General features: G+C 52.5%; 1 protein-coding gene and 1 pseudogene across 1 annotated transcript in view; one reads left to right on the forward strand and one right to left on the reverse strand.

The window, feature by feature from the left end:
• The window catches only part of LOC127474810 (uncharacterized), a 1,039,526-nt gene that overhangs the window by 311,181 nt on the left and 712,664 nt on the right, over positions 1–15,681 (forward strand). Inside the window, 1 exon segment of the mRNA XM_051796115.1 lies at positions 14,527–15,348. Coding sequence (XP_051652075.1) covers positions 14,527–15,348 — 822 coding nt within the window.
• The window catches only part of LOC127474830 (zinc finger protein 883-like), a 334,043-nt pseudogene that overhangs the window by 265,189 nt on the left and 53,173 nt on the right, over positions 1–15,681 (reverse strand).

Raw genomic sequence — 15,681 nt, forward strand, 5'->3', positions numbered from 1 at the left:
TCCTGTCCCTCCCGGCTGGCTCAGGGCTGTTTGGGGGGCACTGGGATGGGAGGGGGAGGAACAACCAAGGCCCAAAACTGGGCAACCCCTGCCAGGCTCCTGAGGGAGGGGCGAGGCAGAAACCAAGTGCAGAACCTGCCAGGCAAGTGTCTTGTGGTGGCCTGAGTGGCAGAGGCAGCTGCCAGAGGCAAGGGGACAAAGGCCTGGGTGCCTTTGGGCCTTGCAGCCCTGCCAGAGCCCTTGGCCATCTCTCCTGCAGGCTGTCCTGCCCTGGCCCTGCTGCTGCTCTGGCCTTGCAGGCTGCACACACCCCTCCTGCTTTCCCACCCCCTCCCAGCAGCATTTCTAGACCCTCCCTGATGTCTCTGCACCAGCTCTGGCTCTTGCCATGTGCACTTGGCCTTCTGAACTTGGATCCTGAGCCCCTGTGCCACAGGACATCCCTGCCAGAGCCCAGGCCCTTCTCCTGGGGGTCACTGCAGAGCTGAGCAGATCCAGGTCACCTCCCATTCCTCTGCCAACCCCCTGGGCCTGCTCTGGGCCCTCCAGGTCCTTGCCCTGCTCCCAAGGGCTGTGGGGGTGCTGAATGGTCAGGGCTTGGGGTTTAGAGCTCAGGGTGGGGATTAGGGAGAACTTTGGGAGGTTTGTTGTTCTGCTGGCAGTGTCTGGTTCATGATTAGGGGAAGAGATTTTTAGGCTGGGTTAGGATTAAAGCTTGGCTTTTCATACTGGTAATACAGATTTGGGAATGGGATGGGCATTGGAGTTTGGACTTCTGGGTTTGGGGTTTGCCTTTGAGGTCTGGTTGAGGTTGGGATTAGAGCAGTGGATTCCTTTCCATGGGAGGGGCAGCACTTTTATGTCATGTTGGGGCTTGAGGTTACAAATAAGGTAAAGGTCTCTCAGGAATGTTTGCCCAGTCATTGTTTCAGCACCCTCAGCATTCCCTGAACCTGTTTTTACCTCATCAAAATCTTTCCTCTCTCTTGGCCAAGCCCCTCTTTCCTTCCCCAAATATCCAATCCTTTTGGTCTCAGTTCCTCCTAATCTCCCCCAATCTTTCATCTCGGTGGGGTCAGCTCTGTGATGACTCTGTGCAATCTCATGGAATCAAGGGGCCATTGTGACACTGGGGAAACTCGTGGAAAAATGGAACCTAGGGACACTGTACAACTTCATGGAATCAAGGGGTCACTCTGACACTGAGGACACATCATGGACTCAAGGGGCCACAGGGCATTATGGAGCCAAAGGAACCCAGGGACACTGTGCAGCCTCATGGAATTGGGGGCCATTTTGACACTGCAGGACCTCATGGAAACAAGAGAAAATCCAGGTTTATCCAGGTCCTGAGGGTGATTCAGAAGGGAGGCAGCAGTGATTTCTCCCTACAGACCCACCACTCCAATGGTCTCTCCCTGCAGTCCATGGGTGTCCTCAGCATTTTCCCCAGTGCCTCCCTGCCCTGAAGGTTTCTGGCCATCAGGCTGGAGCTGAGGGGGTTGGGCAGGTGCCTGAGGAGGGGGTAGAACAAGGGCTGTGTCCAGCTGTGCCAGGAGGGCTCTGCTGGGCAAGGATGAGGAGGCTGCAGAAAACAGTGGCACTGGGGAGGTGAGAGGAGCAGCTGGAGAGACCTTGTGCCTGCCCACGCTGGGCAGGAGCTGCCCCAGGATGGCAGCTCTGAAGCACTCCCAGGATGTCCCTGTGAACAGGAGGGGAAGACTGGATCTGAAAATGGAACCTGGAAAGCAGAGAGCAGGAGTGTCATGGGGACACTGCAGGAGAGTTCCAGCCCTGCAGCAAGGTCACAGAAGAAGTGATCCACTGCCCTCAGAAGATCCCACAGCATCCTGGAGATGCTGGAAGGGATCCCAACTCTGCTTGAGAAGTTCCCAGGGCCTGTCCCTGCCTGTGCTCCAAGGGCTTCCAACCCACAGGACTGTGCTCAGAGAGCACTCAGGCCTTACAGTGAGAAAGGGGCTCAGGAGGACAGTGTGGAAGTGGCAAGAGAGCAGCTCTGCAAAGACCAAGCACTGCTGCTCCCTGGCAGTGCTGCTGGGCTGGGATTATTGTCCCCTTGCTGTTTGCAAATACACCCTGTCCTGCAGTGTGCTGTCCTTTAGGAACAGCTAAGAAGGGTCTTGGACAAAGAAGGCACTGCAGGGTCCTTTATTTTGTTTAAATACTCAGCCAGTACAATTCATCATTTATACAGTCTCTGGGTCAAAATCAAAAGGTGGACATAAAATTAGGAGGCAGATGCCTAAGAATATTTCATTGCACAGAAAATTATTGCAAGACGAACCCAATGACCTCCACGAAAAACCTGTACAAAAAGGTTAGACCATTAAGGAGTCCCATTCTGAATGCTACACACCAGAACACAGGCACTTTATTGCTCCTGAAAAGCATCCAGTCATCATTTTTCTCAGGGCATCCTTGAGCTCCTGGTTCCTCAGGCTGTAGATGAAGGGGTTCAGTGCTGGAGGCACCACCGAGTACAGAACTGACAGGGCCAGATCCAGGGATGGGGAGGAGATGGAGGGGGGCTTCAGGTAGGCAAATGCTGCAGTGCTGATAAACAGGGAGACCACAGCCAGGTGAGGGAGGCACGTGGAAAAGGCTTTGTGCTGTCCCTGCTGAGAGGGGATCCTCAGCACAGCCCTGAAGATCTGCACATAGGAGAAAATAATGAAACCAAAACACCCAAATGCTAAAGAGATGGAAATCAAGAGAAGCCCGAGTTCCCTGTTGTAGGAATGTGAGCAGGAGAGCTTGAGGATGTGTGGGAGTTCACAGAAGAACTGGCCCAGGGCATTGCCCTGGCACAGGGGCAGGGAAAATGTATTGGCTGTGAGCAGCAGAGCATTGAGAAACCCAGCGGCCCAGGCAGCTGCTGCCATGTGGGCACAAGCTCTGCTGCCCAGGAGGGTCCCGTAGTGCAGGGGTTTGCAGATGGCAACGTAGCGGTCGTAGCACATGATGGTGAGGAGATAATACTCTGCTGAGATGAAAAACAGAAAGAAAAAGAGCTGTGCAGCACATCCCATGTAGGAGATGGTTGTGTTGTTCTGGAGGGAATTGTGCATGGCTTTGGGGACAGTGGTGCAGATGGATCCCAGGTCTGTGAGGGAGAGGTTGAGCAGGAAGAAACCCATGGGGGTGTGCAGGTGGTGGTCACAGGCTACGGCGCTGAGGATGAGGCCGTTGGCCAGGAGGGCAGCCAGGGAGATGGCCAGGAAGAGCCAGAAGTGCAGGAGCTGCAGCTCCCTCCTGTCTGAGAATGCCAGGAGGAGGAACTGGGACATGGAGCTGCTGTTGGACATTTGCTGCCTCTGGGTTTTTGTTTCCCACACAGGAGAAGAAGACATTAAGAGGACAGTTAGCGTGGACTTATCTAAACAAAGTCAAAGCTGTATTCTACAGACACTCCCCATGTCACACACAGACAGCCTTTTGATTTCCTAGGAGATCTTCCTTCAGCTCCAGTACTGGGTCCCTACTGAACAGCATTTTCTCTGTTTTAGCATCACTGTGCTTCTGTACAGGGGTTTCACATAACAAGGATATGTTTAGGGACAGGTTTCCATCCTGGAGGAGAATTCACAGCTTGGAAGGAAACCTCAGGGAGACAGTCAAGTGTCCTTATGATGGCATTTGATTTAAGCAGACTCAGCTCCTTCCCCAGCACCACAGACTGCACTGGTAGGGGTCATATTCCGTTTGCAGGTGCAAAAAGGACATCTCAGACTAGTCCTGATGGGTCTAGTAGAGGTGATGCTGGTGCTGCCCACAGGCAGAGCAGTGGCTGAAAGCACATTAGGAAGCTCAGATAGGCCTACTGAGCACTCACAGTTCAGATGTCTCAGGGACTTGTCAAAAATAATACTTTCTTAATTATTTATTCCTCCCATTCCTCAAGAGCAGGAAACTGGAAACACAATCTCAGGAAATTTCTTTAACCTTATAAAAATCTTTGTCTTGGAAATATTCTGAGAGGGAGCTGGAGCTCTGAGCATGTCCTCCTCCTCTGCACTCCAGATGCTCTCAGAGTTGCACTTAGAGAATCTGTAGTTGGTGGGCAGTGCCAGCTTTCCCAGATGCCTCCAAAAGCTGCAGTCCCATTGCCCTGCATGACCAGACTTCCTGTGCCAAGATCTGTTAAAAATTCTCCCCCAGTGAGGTCTCAGCATCTTTCTACATCTGACAGCCTTTAACTTCTCTCTGTCTCACTCCCCTGCCCTGGGTGCTGCAGGCAGTGCCCTCAGCCCTGCTGGGCTGTGCAGAGGAGCTGCTCACCAGCAGAGCTGTCTCTTTGAAGCTCTTCTTGCTTGCCAGGAGCTCCCTGTGTGCCAGGAGCCCGGCCCAGCTCAGCAACACAGCAACAGGCCCAACTCATTTAATGACCCTTGGGGGGGTTTGTTGTTGTTTACATGAGACTCAGTCCCTGAGAGGAAGTTCAAACAACTTTTCAAGAAGTCAAAGTGAGATTCAAACACAAAATTTCTTGTAGTGCTAATGAGTCTCATTGAGGGACACAACTGAGAACGTGTCCCCAGGTTCCAGTTAGAGCAGAAAAGTGCAGACAGTGATGACAAGGATGGACAAGCAAGGGAAAGGTGGCTCTGATGCTCAGGAAACCTGGATGTGTTTCATTAATTTGAAGGGACAAGCCCTGACCCCCAGCCCCTGTGAAGGCAGATGCTGTCCCTGCCTCATTCCGCAGGGCTCTTCCTGGGGCACTGGGATGTGGGATGTGCAATGCCAAGGGCAGGACCATGGGGTGGCACCTGCCAGGCTGCTGAGCAGGGACAAGGAGGCCATGAGGCCCCAGGGCTGCAAGGGGCACTCCCCTCCTCCTGGCCTCAGGGGCACAGACAGCAGCCCTGGCCAAAGGCCTGCAGAAGGTGGCTGTGTCAGGGCCTTTCAGCTTCTCCCCATGCCTGTCTCCTCTCCAACCCAGGCTGTCCTACGGTGTCCATGCCCTGCCCCTTTCCCTGCAGGCTGCCGTCATCCCCCCGGCTGCCCCACCTGGCTGGCACCTTCCTGCACTGACATCTCTGCGTCCTCCCTGGCTCTTCCTGCACACACAAAGCCTTGGGCTCATCCAGACTCCTTCTTTGTGACATATTGCACCACAACACTGACCTCAGAGGGAAATTTCTGACTTCTTGTCACCAGTCTAGGCCACCCCAGCTGCCCTTGGTGGCACTAGTTCTTTCTTAGGCTCTTTTCTGCCATGAAGAAAAGCTCCACCAGCTCTCACACCCCCCTTCCAGACCTCTCAGGCTACTCCTCTACTGTCCTCAATCTTCACACCCCTGACCCCTGAGTCCTCAGCCTCTATATAAGGGTCATGTGCTTGAGGCCCCAAATTCCTTCCTGGGAGATCTCTGGGACCTCTCCAAGGTTTTGGAAGATGACAATAGAGTGCTCTTATCCCAGGAAACACAGAGGGACACTTTTTTCCCAGGGTTGTCTTGGCAGAATGGGGCACAATCTCTTTAAACTTTCTGGCACAAGGGAGCTCTGAGCTCTGGGTACGGAGGGAGCTCCAAGTGCCAACCACTGGAGTGGGAGCTACAAATCATCAGGGCTTGTGTTCTTTGGAGGGCCAGACACTGGGGAGAGTGGGGTGTGTGTGCACATACAGGGACTTGAAGGGCACAATGAACTGTCTCAAAACACTGTCAAAGCAGGAAAATCCCATAAGGCACCACAAGACCTAAGTACTGGTGGCAAACAGGAAGGCCTTTAATTCCAAGGCCTAAAGGGAGGTGAAGCTCTGGAAGTAGCCCACAGGACAGAATTGCACAATTTCTTTCTCTCTCTCTCCCTCATATTTACTGTTAAATCAAAGCTGGACTGCTGACTTTGGCACATGGTCTTCTTTGCAGCTGAATTTGGGCAGAGGTGTCTGATGTGGTTTGAAGCTGGCTCCCTGCCAAGTCTCCAAACCCTACCACAAGAAGTCCGTCCCGCCCCCCAAAACCTCAGGGAGAAGAGGGAGAAAAGACAACTAAGAAAAACCGGAACTGGAGAGAGACAGCTAAAGTGATATATATAAATATATTTACACTTATGTACTGTTAGATACAATTTGAAATATATATACAATTTCACAAGGGAAAGGGAAGGGAAAGGGAACAAAACCAAAATAAAATATATATATCCCAATTAGTAGCCCGAGATCTAGTAACTAAAGAGTTAGCAAAGAAAAATCCCACCACTCTCCCTGGGAAAACCGAGAGTCTCTCCGGAACGATCGCCGGCAACCTCCGCCTCCCAAGGTCGACAAGGCCTTACCAGGCCTCGCTCCCCAGCACGGCAGACTCAACAGCAGGGAACCTGCACCTCCAAGCTGCCAGAAGGAAAGAGAATGAACACCTTTTCTCCTTCCTTCTTATAGTCTGGCTTACGTAAAAATCATAGGGAATACTGGGTAAATCTGGACCCTTCCTTGGTTACAAACTGGTCACCAAGGAAGGCCTAGCCCAAACCACCACAGTGTCTCTTAATAATGGGAACCTGAGAGTATCCAAGAGGTTTTAGAGGGTGGGAATGGCCACTAGATTCCATGAGGTTCCACAGAGTCTCAGGGTCCATTTGGCTTCATAAGGCTCTGCAGTGTGATAATGGACCCTTGATTCCATGGGTTTGCAAAATGTGTCAGAACTCCTTTGGTTCTAGGAGGCCCCACATATCACAGTGGCCCCTTGGTTCCATGAGATTCCACAGTGTCCCAGGAATCCTTTGGTTCCATGAGCCCTGCAGTGTCACAATGGCCCCTTGATTCCATGAGGTTCCACAATGCCAATATGGGTCCTTGATTTCTTTAGGTCCACAGTGTCCCAGGATCCCTTTGTCTCCCTCACGCTCTGCAGTGTCAGAGTGGCCCCTTGATTCCATGAGGTTCTGAAAAGTCTCAGGGTTCCATGGGTTCCATGAGGCCCTGCAGTGTCACAGTGGCCTAGTAATTCCATGTGGTTCCACATTGTCCCAGGGTTCCTTTGGTTCCATGAGTCCCTGAGGTTCCTCAGTGTCACAATGGCCCCTTGATTCTATGAGGTCCCGAAATGCCTCAGGGCTCCCTTAGTTCCAAGAGGCCCTTCATGGCACAATGAACCCTTGGTTCCATGAGGTTCCACAGTGTCTCAGAGTTCCTTTGGCTCCAGAAGGCCCTACACTGTCACAATGGCCCCTTTACTCCAGGAGGTTCCACAGTGTCCTTGCTGGAACACACAGGGCTGTAATGTTGTCACCCCTGCAGAGCTGCCTCCAGCTCTGGGCTCCAGCACAGGAAGGACATGGACCTGTTGGAGCGACTCCAGAGGAGACCATCAAAGGGATCAGAGGGCTGGAGCAGCTCTGCTGTGAGGAAAGGCTGAGAGAATTGGGATTGTTGAGGTTGGAGAAGAGAAGGCTTTGGGGTGACCTAATTGTGGCCTTGCAGTGCCTGAAGGGAGCCAACAAGATAGATGGAGAGAGACTTTGGACAAGGTCTTGGAGTGACAGGACAAGGGGAATGGCTTCACACTGAGAAAGGGAAGGGTTAGATGGGATATTAGGAAGAATTTCTGGACTGTGATGGTAGTGAGATCCTGGCAGAGGTTGCTCAGAGAAGTTCTGGCTGCCCCATCCCTGGAAGTGTTCACGGCCAGGTTGGATGGGGCTCTGAGCTCTGAGTCTAGTGGAAGGTGTCCCTGCCCATGGCAGGGGGTTAGACTGAGATGCTCTTTAAGGTCCCTTCCAACCCAAACCATTCCATGATTCTGTGACTGGTGGGGGATGTGGTGGTCGGAGCCGACGGACACAGAGACCCCAAAATGATGGAGTTTTCCATTCTGGGTGGAGGAAGGAGGGGGCAGCAGAACTGACACTCTGGACTGCTGGTGGTCAGACTTTGTCCTGTTTGGGAGACTGACTGATCTGGGTGTGAGTGTGGATGTGCTGGAGGGCAGGAAGGCTCTGCAGAGGGATCTGGACAGGCTGGATCAATAAGGCCAAGTGTCAGGGCCTGCCCTTGGGTCCCAACAACCCCCTGGAACGCTCCAGGCTGGGGGCAGAGGGGCTGGAGAGCTGCTCAGCAGGAAGGGACTTGGGGGTGCTGCTTGACAGGGGCTGGATATGAGGCAGAGTGTGCCCAGGGGGGCAAGAAGGCCAAGGGCATGGTGGCCTTTGTAGAGAAGAGTGTGGCCAGCAGGAGCAGAGAACTGATTGCCCCTCTGTGCTGGGCACTGGGGAGGCCCCAGCTGGAGTGCTGTGTCCAGTTCTGGCCCCTCAGTGCCAAAAGGCCCTTGAGGGGCTGGAGCGTGTCCAGAGAAGGGAAGGGAGCTGGGGAAGGCTCTGGAAAACATGTCTGCTGAGGGATGGCTGAGGGAACTGGGCTGGTTGAGTGTGGAGAAGGGGAGGCTCAGGGGGGACCTCATTGCTCTCTGCAATGACCTGAAAGGAGGTTTTAGTGGGTATGGGGTCGGTCTCTTCTGCAAAGCCTTTAGTGACAGGAAGAGAGGAAACAGCCTTAAATTGCATCAGGCAAGGTTCATATTAGATATTCAAAACCCTTTTTCCACTGAGAGAGTGCTCAGGCATTGGAACAAGTAGCCCAGGGAGGTGGTGGAGTCTCTGGAAGCATTCAGGTGGCATCTGGATGTAGCGCTTTGGGATGGGGTTTAGGGGTGATTCTGGTGGTGCTGGGTTGACAGTTGGACTAGAAGATCTGGAAGGTCTCTTCCAACCTTGATGATTCTGTGATTCTCTGACCTGTCATCCCTGTTTGCAGGTTTGTGCTCTAACAAGACCCTGGGGATGTTTTCTCTGTTGGGTCCACAGAGATTGTGTTGTGTGAGCTTTTTTCCTCTACGATCAAAACAAAGAATAACTAATACTAAATCCAGCAGATGGCTTTCAAGTACTAACTTGGTCCAGTTTGTCCAACTGTGTCCAAACAGGTGAGGAAAATCTGGAACTTTAGAAGGGTTAGTTTTTACCTCATTAGCAGGATATCCAGGGGTGCACCAAGTGCCTTCCAGTGAGGAGCACAAGAGACCAGTAGACAGTGACAATCTTGTTCTAATGTTAATGTCACTGGAGCACAGAGTGAGATCACATCTGAGTTATGTTTCTTTAATCAGTGATTGGGAATAAAGAGAAAAAGCCATCTGCTGGATTTAGCAATAATTACTCCTTGTTTTGATCTGAGGGAAAAAGGCTCACACACACAATCTCTGAATGCTCCTTTGAACTTACCCACAGTGTGTTCACAAAGACACAGAGCAAGGCTTTTAGATTTTGCTGCTCCCCTCAGTTCCAGCATAGAAAGAAATGCCTCTGTGCAATAACAGCAATTGCCTTACCATGTTACTGAACTACATTCAGTTTATCTGGTCTCAAACAAATACTCCATATTTTCTCCTTGTTTTATTTTCAAAGGCATGGGTATGGGTATTTAGGTGACTGCCTTCACTGGTATAGGATAGAAACCGTTCACATGGCTATAAATGAATATTATTCTCTTGACAAAACAGCTTTTCCAAAGCCTCTGACAAAAAGAAAGGGAAAAATAACCCAGAAAGAAAAAGGGAGCCACAGGCACATTGCTTGTCACCCACGAAAAAAGGTCTCCTCCCTAAAGATAATTCAGGTACACCCTTCAATCTGGATCTCTCACTATCACCCCAAGCTCTTTTTTGGTGGAAGTTTCTTTAGGGAAGCTGAAGTGCATCACTGTCTCAGACAGCCAAGGATAAGATGACTGAGGGAATTCAGTTGCTCTCTTTAATTAATACAGGATTATTTCCCTTTCATTTGGTGAAGCTAATAATATGACTGGTGGAATGTCAGTAACAATTAAATCATAAACTAGTGCAGCACCAAAGGGAAAACTTACTTTAGTTATGGAGTACTGCCAGCAGAAATCTTGAAAATCTTATATATAATATAAGTATATATATATATAATATATATAAAAATATATATAGTATAATCTTATATTTACACTGATAAAATACCACATGTACTTCATGGGATACTGCAAGCTTTCTACAATCCTTGTGGCATGTCTTTACAGAGCAAGAGTGAACATTTTGAGATGATACCTTAATAAATGAGTTGCAGTTCTATTGTTTCTTGAATGTAAACACCACATCCTAAACGCAGGAACGGGTTCAAGGTCCATGTCCTATTTTAGACCTTTTCAGCAGCTGTGATATTGTGATAATCACACTTAAAATATTCCTCTAGAAAGAGTAAATTAGCCCTTTTCACTAGGAGGATTATTATGATCAAAAACAATTTTGAAAGAGAACAAATTCAGATTTCTTTTTTTGTTTGTTGGTTGTTTTTTTTTTCAGCAATGCAGTAAATTGCTGTCCCTAACTGGGATGGCTTTTCTACCCAAGAATTAAAAAGAAAACTCCAAAGTTCACTTTATTCTGCACTTATATTACTTTTGGGGTTTTCTGGTTTTTTTGGAGGCCTCACCTATGTAAAAATACCTTCCTTAAAATGCATTTATGCTTTCTGCAAGAACCAAACCATTCCAGCTGACATACCATTCTATCACCAATACTGCAGGGAAATGTAATATCCCACTAAAGTAGAAGGGAAAGAAGAAAACTGAGCATCAGCAGCTCTTCCTAAGCAAGATCAGGGGTTTAGGTCCATCTAACTGAGGGATGAGATGTGTCCCTCAGTGGGTCTCTTCCCACTCCCCCACCAGCCCTTCTACCCGACTGCAAGCTCAAAGTTCTAAAAAGAGAAGAAGAAGCTGGAGTGTCAATATTTCCCCAGTGCAAACCCCAATAATCTTTGCTGGGAGCTGACAGGAATTGCTGTTCCCCTGCCCTGGGATATCCTGGCTTGAGGCGAGAGCGCAGCCCCGCCCAGAGCCCCCAACCCCTCTGAGAGCTTTTGTAGGGTCTGTTTGTCCATGTCCCTGTGGCAGAGGCTGCCCCGACACCTGCCCTGGAGCTGGTCCAGCTGCTGGACCAAACAAGGCATTGTCCAGCCTGCCTTCCTCCAGCCCCGACCGCCCCAGCCCATCTTCCATCGCTCTGCTTCCTTTTCCTGCCCCTGCTCCCCCTCCGCTCCCTTCCCTCTGGCATTTTTATTAGGAATGTTCTTGCTGTTCTCACTGTCCAAGCATGAGCTGATCCCCAGGGGAGCCTGTGGAATGTAACCCCTCAAGCACTAAATTCCTTCCCCTGTGCCAAAGACACGGGTTTGTTGTTGCTGCCCCTCCCGCCGAGCACCAGCTCCATCTCCTGCTCCTGCCCAGCGGCTTTGCAGAAATCCAGGGCTGGGTGTGGATTGAAGGCTGTGGCAAGGGACAGGATAAAGTTGCTTCACTTTCACCCTTGGTGTCTCAGTGTTTGTGATCTTGGGAATCCTCACAAACCTGGAACAATGGCAGATTATCTGTTGTTGTAAGATATGAACGTGGAGATTGTTTTGATATGTGTTTACATTTTCCTTGAAAGTACAACTGATAGAAAACAATGTAAAAAAAAAAAGGGAAATGGAAATAATAAGAAAAAAATAAAGTAAAAAAAAAAGAGAAAAAAAGAGAAAAAGGAGAAAAAAAAGAGAAAAAAAAGGAAAGAAAAAAAGGAAAAAATGAGAAAAAAAGAAAGAAAAAAGGAAAAAGAGGGAAAAAAGAAAAAAGAGAGAGAAAAAAGGGAAGAAAATAAAGAATAAAGAAAAAAGAAAGAAAAAAGAGAAAATAAAAGAAGACAGGAAAACTAAAAACCAAAACGTTCGATCCTCCCCCGCCACAGGGACTACAACTCCCACAATGCCCCGCGCAGGCGGGGGGCGGGCAGGGGCCGTGGCCGCGCGCTGATTGGCTGCGGGGCGGGTCTGTAAAGGCGGAGGGCGCGCGGAGCGAGCGCCATTTTGGCCTCGTGGTCGGGAGTGAGGAGGACTCGCCTGCGGCCGCTGCACTTCGCTGGGTGAGTTGGCGGGGGGGCGGCGAGAGCGGGGTCTGGGGATCCCCTCGGGGGCTGCGGGGAGCGCGGGTGTGGGTGGAAAGGCTGGAGGGCTCGGAGGGGTTTAGCGGGGGGGTTCGGGGGTTCCCGGGGACGTTTTGAGGGGTCCCTGAAAGGACTCGGGGGGGAAGGTTGAAGGTCCTTGAAGGGTTTTGCGGGGCTCTGATGGGGGTTTATTTTTCTGAGAAGATTTGGGGTGTCCCAGGTGGGCTTTGGGGGTCTCTGGGGAGGTTTGGGGTTCCTGGGAGGCTTTGCGGGGACCTTGGAGGCAGTTTTGGGGGGTTTAATGGGTCCCAGACTGTTTTGAGGGTCCATGAGGGGGATTGGGGGTCCCTGAATGGGCTTGAGGGGTCCCAGGTGGGTTTTGTGGGTCACTGAGAGGGTTTAGAGGATGCTGGGGAAGGATGAGGGGTCCTTGAGGAGGTTTCGATGGGTCGAGGGGGGGATTTCAGGGGTTTTGAGGGGATTTTAGGGGTCCCCTAAAGCACAGCAGTGGGGTTCAGGGGGTCCCCAGCCCCCAGGGGAGGGGTCCTAGGGATGCCCCCCAAAATCCAGAGGGGGAGATGTACCACATCTGGGTAAGGGGATCCCAGTGCCCCCAGTATATCCCAGTGACCTCCCAGTGACTCTCAGGATGGCCCAGTAACCCCCTCAGTGACCATCCAGTGTGTCCCAGTGACCTCCCACTGCCCCCCAGTATGGCCCAGTGATCCTGCAGTGAGCACCCAGTAACCCCCAGTATGGCCCAGTAACCTCCCAGTGTCCCCCCGTGTGTCCTGGTATCCCCCAGTAACTCCCCAGTTCTCTTCCAGTGCCCCCCAGTGTGCCCCAGTTCCCCCCCAGTCCCTCCCAGTGCCCTCCCAGTGTCCCTCAATACCCCCCCAGTCCTCCCATTGCTCTCTGGTTCCCCCCAGTGTGTCCCAGTATCCCCCAGTAATCACCCAGTGCCCCACAAAGCCCCCAACTGTCCCCAGATGCCCTTGGCCTTTCTATGGCAGGGGGAGCATTTTTGGGGGCAGAGGATCCAGAGAGGAGCAGCGAGGCTGGGGAAGGGAGTGGAGCACAAGTGGTGTGAGGAGAGGCTGAGGGAGCTGGGGGTGTTGAGGCTGGAGAAGAGGAGGCTCAGGGGAGACCTCCTGACTGTCTGCAAGTCCCTGCCAGGAGGTTGGAGCCAGGTGAGGGTGGGGCTGTTCTGCCAGGAAGCAGCAGTAGGACAAGAGGGCTGGGTCTGGAGCTGTGCCAGGGGAGGTTTAGGTTGGATATTGGGAAGCAATTTTGTACAGAGAGAAGGGAAAAGAGCGGGTGGGTCACCCCCAAAGGGAGCTGGGGGGGGCCGGGGTTTGGGGGGCTGATGTGAAAGGGGTGGGAGGAGTGGCTGAGGGGAGTGGGGAGAGCGGGAGCGGGGTTGCCGTGGGGGTGCCTCGGTGTCCTCATGCCTTGATTCCTGGAGAGCGAGGGAGGCTGGAGATAGGGAGGAGCTTCGAGAGCCCTGAGAGCCTGGAGAGGGGGGCACGGAGAAGGGGAAGCCTGGACAGTGGGGACCCCTGGGATCCCCTAGGACAACAAAGTGGAGAACCTGGAGAGGGGGAATTTCTGGGAATACAGCATCCCGAAAGCGAGAATCAGAGGAGAAGGGAGCCTTGGGACCCCCAATACTCCCAGCATCTCTAGGTAGAACCCCCAGCATCCCAGAGAGGGGAGACTCTCTGAACCCTAGAGGGGGGAAACCAGAGAAGGGGAAATCTTAGGAGAATTTTTTTGGGCTAATCTTCATATTTTAGAGTATTTTTAGGTGAATCTCAGCTTTTCAGTTTGGGGGGGCAGGAGTCTTCTCACTATTTCTTACAGGCTTTTGCCTGAATCTTGATGATTTGGGGTTTTCTGGGCTGAGTCTTGGTGTTTTGGAGGTTTTTATGGTCACAGGATGTCTGTTGAGTTCTAGAGATGGACTTGGGCAGGAGGAACCCCCAAGCCAACACACTCAGCCCTTGTTTTCCCCCCCATCAGGATTTGTCCTTCCCAAAGCTTGGGCGGATGGAGGAGGAGGCTGCGAGGAAGAGGAAGATGCCTTGGGCCCCCCAGGCAGGTGAGGAGGAAGTCAGTGTCCCTTTGGGCGGGTGTTGTGCTGGCTCTGTCAGCCCAGCATGGCCCCGGCTGCAGGACAACCCCGCTGGCGCCGCCGTCCTGCCGGGGCCGGAGTTGGGGGGATGTCCTTGGCCTTCCCTGTGGGCCGGAGGCAAATCCCCTGCCTGTCCTTCTTGCTTCCTGCCCCAGGCCCCGAGCTGAGGAGGGAGAGCGCGGAGGACAAATCCCCCCGTGAGACCCTGGTGGGAGAGGCCGTTTTGAAGGGCTCCCCGGCGCAGGAAGGCAGCGGGGAGGAAAAGGGCCGGAGATCCCCCCGCAGGAGGGGCTCCAAAGCCAGCCCAGGGTGCTCTGAGGAGGAAAGAGCCAACCTGTGCTGGGAAGGCGGCCGGAGCTTGAGGGGGAGCTCTGAGCTGGTGGTCCCTGAGCAGCCTCCCAGCAGGGGGAAGCCCTTCAGGTGCTTGGAATGTGGGAAGAGTTTCAGGAACAACAGCCACCTGATGGAACACCAGTACATCCACACTGGGGAACGCCCCTACACATGTGGGGAATGTGGGAAGAGCTTCAGGCAGAGGTCCAACCTCCGCACCCACCAGCTCATCCACACTGGGGAACGGCCCTACACGTGTGGAGAATGTTGGAAGAGCTTCAGGTACAACTCCAGCCTCCTCTACCACCAACGCATCCACAGCGGGGAACAGCCCTACACATGTGGGGAATGTGGGAAGCGCTTCAGGTACAACTCCAGCCTCCTCAGCCACCAGCGCAGCCACACTGCTGAACAGCCCTACACGTGTGGGGAATGTGGGAAGAGCTTCAAGAGCATCTCCAGCCTGATCCAACACCAGCTCATCCACACTGGGGAACGTCCCTACCTTTGTGAGGAATGTGGGAAGAACTTTACGAAAAGCTCCAACCTGATCCGACACCAGCACATCCACACTGGGGAATGTCCCTACCTCTGTGAGGAATGTGGAAAGAGCTTTAGGAACAGCTCCAACCTCATCACCCACCAGCGCCTCCACACCGGGGAACGGCCCTACCAGTGCTTGGAATGTGGGAAGAGGTTTCAGACCAGCTCACATCTCCTCGGGCACCAGCGGACGCACACGGATGAGAGGCCCTTCCGCTGCACCGACTGCGGGAAGGGCTTCAACCAGAACTCCAACCTCGTCAGGCACCAGCGCATCCACACCGGGGAGAAACCCTACAAGTGTGGGGAGTGTGGGAAGAGTTTCACCAACAGGTCTGGCTTGACCAGACACCAACGGACCCACCAGTAAGAGAAGCCCTTCCAGTACCTCGAGTGCAGGAAGAACTTTGGCTGCTGCTTCCACCCCGAATGAAGCCCCTGATGGGGAGGCAACCCCTGAGACCAGTGACTGTCAGTCCATCACTTTTGACGAGAAAAGACCAGTCCCCTTTCCCAAGGGCAGCTTCTTCCAACAGAACCCTTCTTGGGGGGTGTGTGGAGATTCCTGCCCTGGCTGGGGACCCCCCAAGGTCACTGCTGGAGGTTGAGAGCAGAGATCTCTCTCCATGAATGTTGGTCTGGGGGAGTTCCATCCAACCGTAATTAGGAATTACAGGTTTTGTGCCAGCTTGGGTAGAA

Source organism: Manacus candei, unplaced genomic scaffold (assembly GCF_025592945.1).
Source record: "Manacus candei isolate 608988 ecotype Guabito, Panama unplaced genomic scaffold, ASM2559294v1 h1tg000045l, whole genome shotgun sequence".
Lineage (NCBI taxonomy): Eukaryota > Metazoa > Chordata > Aves > Passeriformes > Pipridae > Manacus > Manacus candei.